Source organism: Mustela nigripes, chromosome X, assembly GCF_022355385.1.
Source record: "Mustela nigripes isolate SB6536 chromosome X, MUSNIG.SB6536, whole genome shotgun sequence".
NCBI classification, from domain to species: Eukaryota; Metazoa; Chordata; class Mammalia; order Carnivora; family Mustelidae; genus Mustela; species Mustela nigripes.
In genome coordinates this window covers 115,193,670-115,199,669 of record NC_081575.1, presented here as the reverse complement: position 1 = coordinate 115,199,669, position 6,000 = coordinate 115,193,670, and the positions used below count along the sequence as shown (strand labels likewise).

Below are 6,000 nucleotides of genomic sequence, written 5' to 3'. Positions count from 1 at the left end.
CTCCACTACTTTTTTTTTTTTAATGATTTTAGTTATTTACTTGAGAGAGAACGCACGTGAAGGAGGAGGGGGAGAAGCAGGCTCCCCGCTGAGCAGGGAGCCCGATGCAGGGCTCAGTCCCATGATCCTGAGATCATGACCCTTGCCAAAGGCAGACGCTTCACCGACTGAGCCACCCAGGCGCCCCTAGACTCCACTTCTTGGTGGGAAAAGTTTTTAAAGCATCCGCAGCCATCTTTTAATCACTACACCCATTCATTGTTGAGTCACATAAACTCACCTGCCTTCTTATTTCAGAACCTGTGACGATTCTTCATCTGAACAGCAAAAGGATGCTGCCTTCTGGCCACAGTTTTTAAAAGACCCTACAGGAAAGATCAGTCGTGATCATCTTTATGAGTAGAAGCAGGAATAGCTTTGGGGAGAAGAGTTGCCATGGTGATAGGACTTTCCATCCTCTGCTGGACTGCTAATCATAAGGGGACTGAAGTTCCTGAAGAAAAGTAGGCCAGAGAAGCAGGTCTTAGGGGATAAACAGTCCTAACACCAGACGCTGGCAGATTTGTTCTGTAACAGGCCAGGTAGTAAATACTTCGGGCTTGGCAGGCCCATGTCCCCTCTGTCGCCGCTGCATCTCGTGGTTGTGTAGGTTAGAAGTCTGTTAGGGGTTGCTGCATTCCCTTCTGGAGACTCTGGGGAGAAGCCATTCCCTTGCCTGTCTCAGCCTGGAGAGGCCGCCAGCAGCCCTTGGTTCCTTCCCTCTTCAGAGCGAACCATGCAGCACCTTCCTCTCCCTGCCTCAGACCTCCTGTCGCTCTAACCTTTTCCGTCTTCCTGTCCCATTTAAAGGACCCTTGTGATTGCATTGTGCCAACTTGAATAATCTCCGGGGAATCTCCCTATTTTAAGGTCAGCTGGTCAATAACCTTAATTCTAGCTATAGGACTCCGCGATTTCCAAATTGGCCTTATTCCGCAGTTGACAGGATATTCTCAAGGGAATTACGGTTCGCTCCTTAGAACTCAAAATAGGAGGGGGCATATAGAATTCTATCTCTCTTCATACTCTTTCCATTCATAGCAGAGAACGTAGAAAAACAGGACCCCCGTTACCAGAGCTGACTTGCAGATCAGTTCGACTTGAAAGACTTCATTTTTGTGTCCCAATTAATTCTAGTTGAAGTCGGGTAGAAGCGTCTATGGATTCAGCATACTGCTGCATGGTGTCCAAAATATCGACTCATTTTTAAAGTCGTTTTAGAAACAGTTGGCTCTGTTGATAAAGCAGTATCATTGGGTATAATTGGCTTCTGATAGTAGAATAGATAAGGGTGATTATTTATGTGCCTCACTTGTAATTTTACAGTAAGAGTCATTCTGTTTCTTCTCAGGGTGAGCCCATTTGCAGACCATCTTACTGTAGTGTGACATGCTTTCCTAATCATCCTGCTAGGCAAAATCATACAATAAAAAGCACAGGGTTTATGGGAAAGCTGGGGTTGGGGGACCAGCACTCAAACTTCTTCCGTAACTTGCTTTAAGAAAATGGAATACAACAGAAATGGTGAAAACGCTACACATACTGAAGGTTTAAACAATAGTGGGGCACCTGGGTGGCTCAGTGGGTTAAGCGTCTGCCTTTGGCTCAGGTCATGTTCCCAGGGTCCTGGGATCGAGGCCCACATCAGGCTCCCTGCTCACCAGGAAGCCTGCTTCTCCCTCTCCCTCTGACCCTGCCCCCTGGTCGTGCTCCCTCCCAATAAATAATTCTTAAAAAAAAAAAATACATAAACGCTGTAGTAAGTATGACACTTTCCACTGAAAAAGACCTACAGCTTCCCTGTGGAAGCGGGTCTCGGAAGGGCCATAGCTTTGGGGTTCTTGTGAGGCGATGGGGGGAGGGTGATCCGAAGGCATGTGGGGAATGGTGATACCAGATGTGGATGGGTGTGGCTGTGGTCCTCGTGGGGAGGGTGCGCGCACGCATGCGCCAAGTATTTCTCAGTGGTTCCATTTAGCTGGGGACAGTGCAGTTTTCTGCCTTCTCGTCTCAGGATGAAAGGCAGTGTGGAAGCAAATGCAGAATTCGTATTATGCTCCAGGTATCAATTGTGGAAAAACATAGCACAGCTGAGGGTCTCCTTGGTTCCTGGCCCTGCTCTGGGAAGGACCTGCCCCAGCACACAGCGCTCTTTCCCTTTTCTTCCCACGGGAAGGCGCGTGCCAGGGATGGGCTGGCTCGCTGTCGTCTGGAACACTCACCATTCTCTGCCCAAAACATGGGTTTTCCAACATGCAGTTTTCAGAGACTTTTGAAGCTTCTCTTTACTCTTTCTCCAGAAGCTACTGGAGGATACCAAACCAAACAAAGAAGTACAGCAAGAAAGAGGCTACAGGAAGTGGGGAATTGAGTGTGGGGGAAGGGATGGTGGGATTCCCCCCCGGATCTCCCCAGGGGGGCAGCACCTGTGCAGAGGCAGAAGGAGAACCCGGGGCAGCCAGTGGTGGGAGAAGACCCGGCAGGACAGTGAGCTGGAGATGGCGCGTGCAGCCGTCCTGGTGGGAATGCAGATGGGCAGGCCAGTGTTTCCGCTGCAATTTGTGTTCACTACTTAGAAAACTTAGCAGGTGAAAACATAGGACGATAGACTCCAGGGAAGACAGATCACCGAAAGCTATGTGTAGGCGGGAAATCTAACCTTGGATTGAAGTTTGCTTTATGGCTCACCTCGGAATAGTATACTGTTTAGCAGAAAGAGGTAAATGTGGCAGGACTGAGACATATTTCCGGCAAGCGTAGAAGGTCCCCTCCTGTGTGAGAAAGCGAGGCTTGCCAGGGGTCCTCACCGTGCCTTTGGGAACCTTGTTTTTGCCAGGGTTCCCGCCCTTCCCAGATAGGAACAGCTCTCTCTGCCCACCTGTGCGAGTGGTGTGCTTAATGTGGAACCCCTGGGGGTCTGGGATCTTGGTCCGGGCCAGGCAGATGGAGCCCATGGGACCCCCAGATGCACCCCCCCCCCGCCCCGCCCCCAGTATGAGCCTGGGCACGGATGAGCCTCCGTGGCGGACAGCACTTCAGGCATATCGTCCCCGCGCGTGGCTGGGGGTGAGGCTTGCACCCGCTTGCCCGCGGAGTTTGCTCCTCCCCCGTTTCCCTTCGCTTCTTTTGTTCTGCTTCCTTTGGCGGTGGGAGGTCCTAGCCACGAGTGCCACTGTACGGTGAATCCTTGCCCCACGGCCGTGCTCCAGGGGACCTCCGAGGCGCAAGCCTGCTTCACCGTTCGGGCCTTTTCTTTTCCTAGCGTCGAGATTGGTGAAAGCGTGAGGGGTGAAGATGTCTACATCATCCAGAGCGGCTGCGGGGAAATCAACGACAACCTCATGGAGCTCCTCATCATGATCAACGCGTGCAAGATCGCGTCGTCCTCCAGGGTGACCGCGGTGATCCCGTGCTTTCCGTACGCCCGACAGGATAAAAAGGACAAGGTAGGAGGTGTGCGTCCCGTTGGCAGAACCTATTCTGGGGTACCATCTGCGTTTTTTCCCCCTTACGTATTACCTTACAACATCTGGGAAGATGTTTGCTTTCTATTTTAATGATCGAGTACATAAGCCTTCTCATCTGGGCTTTTCAAAGGTCTGTCTTTGAACCAGCCATCGTGTTCATATTTACAGATAGAGATACAGACACGGCATGTATTTCCAGGCATTATGATAGCATGTAGCCCTGGTAATGACATTGTTGTGTATCTTTAATGGTGGTGGATGGAACTGGACCCTCCCCTCACCCCCGCGCCAGTACGTTAATCTGGGTAAGTAGAATCCCATTAGCGGGCTGAATCAATGCCAGTATTTTGGTTGGGATTCTGTACTCTCGTTTTGCATATGTTGCTATGGGGAGAAAATGGGTAAAGGGCCCAACCAGATCTCTGAATTGTTTATTACAATTGCATACGAATCCACAGGTCTTCGAAAAGAAAAACATTCATTTAAAAAATACACCTCTTTTTTTGGAGGGGGTGGATCCTGGGTGGCTCAGTGGGTTAAACCTCTGCCTTCGCCTCAGGTCATGATCTCAAGATCCTGGGATCAAGCCCCACATCGGCGGACTCTGTGCTTGGCGGGGAGCCTGCTTCTCCCTCTCTCTCCGCCTGCCTCTCTGTCTACTTGTGATCTCTCTCTCTCTTTGTCAAATAAATAAATAAAATCTTTAAAAAAAATAAAATAAAATAAAAAATACACCTCTTTTTAACCTTTCACAAAGAACGAAGTTAGTATTATTGACTTTTTCTTTTAACAACATTAGCCCTGTAGGAGGCTGTGTGAGTTTCTAGAAGAAATTAAAATAGTCCTTGCCTTCGTAAAACATCAGAGAAGTTGGGATTGGAGGGCACTTTGTAGGGGATTATATTGGTTTGCCAGGGCTGGTGCAGCAAATCACCATAAATTGGGTGGCCTAAAACAACAACAGAAACCTGTTCTGTCACGATTTGGGGGCCAGGCCTCAGAAAATAGGGTGGCATCAGGGTTGCGCTCCTTATGAAGACTCAGGTGGGGGTTGGGGGAGCTGCCTTTGCTTCTTCTGGTTTCTGGTGGCTCCTCGCATTCCTTGGCTTCTGGTGGCATCACTCCCATCTCGCAGCTTTCTTCCCTGTTTCCCTGTGCCCTTCCCTCTTTTTTAAAAGGGTGGTCATTGGATTAGGACCCACCCTTATCTGGAGTAATCTCATTTTGATCTTGACCCTTAACCCTTTACCCATTTTGATCTTTACTCTCTAGTCCTATCTGTAGGCACCCTCTTTTTAAATGAGGTCACATTCCAGGGTTCTGGGTAGATGCGTTTTGGGGGGCTATCACTCAAAGCATGATAACCATTGGCTCTTAAACTATTAACGTGCTTTCTGTCTTACGGATGGCTAGAGGCTCATCAGGTTCTTCACAAATCCTTGCAATGGACAAGACACATGGCTATTCTGTGATGTGACTAATCATGCCAGACGTTTCCCCCAATACACCCCTGTTTATCTCCCTAATTCATTTTATGAAACAACACACATTTCCAAACAGCACACAAGATTCCCTCCTATATGGAAAAAAAATCCCTTTATAAATTTGAATTTGTATACCAAGATCCCCCTAAATTTTAATGCCTCTTCCGATGTGGTTCCCAGACCCCATGCTGAACACAGCTGTCAGCTAATCTCTCCCTAGAAATTGGTCTCCAGAACGCCATTCTGCAATTGAGTTATGATTTACCCTGCATGGATTAGACCGGGTTGGCAAACTTTCTATAAAGGGGTGTACGGTCGCTGTGGCAGCAGCTGAACTCTGGTGTATCTCAGAGACACAGATGATATATAAATAATGGGTGTGGCTGTATTCCAATGAAACTTATGGATGGACAGGGAAACGTGAATTTCATGTAATTGACACATGCCGTGAAATATTGTTTTGATTATTTTCCCCCTGACTGTTCAGTCATGTAAAAACCATTATTGGTTCATGAGCAGTACCTGCGTGAGTGTGTGACTTTGTGACTGTGTATGTATCACTCGGTGATGGAGCTTTAGCTAAGGGCCCCCAAAACCTTTAGGTCACATAGGTTGCCGTGAAGCACATAACCTCCCCCTTGTTATTTAGGAAGCAATTTTTATTCTAACTTGATTGGAAAGTTTTCTATGCATTTTTTTCTTCAGAATTTCTATTGATTTTTGTCCCATCAGCACAGTCTGTTGTTCCGTTTGTGTATGTCGTAGCCTTGTAGTACATCTTCACTTTTGTCCATGTCCTAAAGGAGCCAGTGATACTCTGCTCTTTCTCTTTCGTGTAGCAAGAGGCTTAGCGAGTTCTGTATTCTGTCATTTGCCATCAGGTTCTCCTTTCACTTTTAGTGGCTTTGGCATTTGGTGCTCAGATAGGGGATTGTATCTTCTTGAGTAACTGATTCCCTTTACTGTTCCATGGGCCCACTGCCCCGGGGAGGGGAGCCCTAACTTCTCCT

At 48.2% G+C, this 6,000-nt stretch overlaps 1 protein-coding gene across 1 annotated transcript in view; it reads left to right on the top strand.

Annotated features, from left to right (window-relative positions):
• PRPS2 (phosphoribosyl pyrophosphate synthetase 2) overlaps positions 1–6,000 on the top strand; it is a 34,127-nt gene that overhangs the window by 4,486 nt on the left and 23,641 nt on the right. Inside the window, exon 2 of the mRNA XM_059384848.1 lies at positions 3,302–3,485. Coding sequence (XP_059240831.1) covers positions 3,302–3,485 — 184 coding nt within the window. The remainder of the gene's footprint in view (positions 1–3,301; positions 3,486–6,000) is intronic.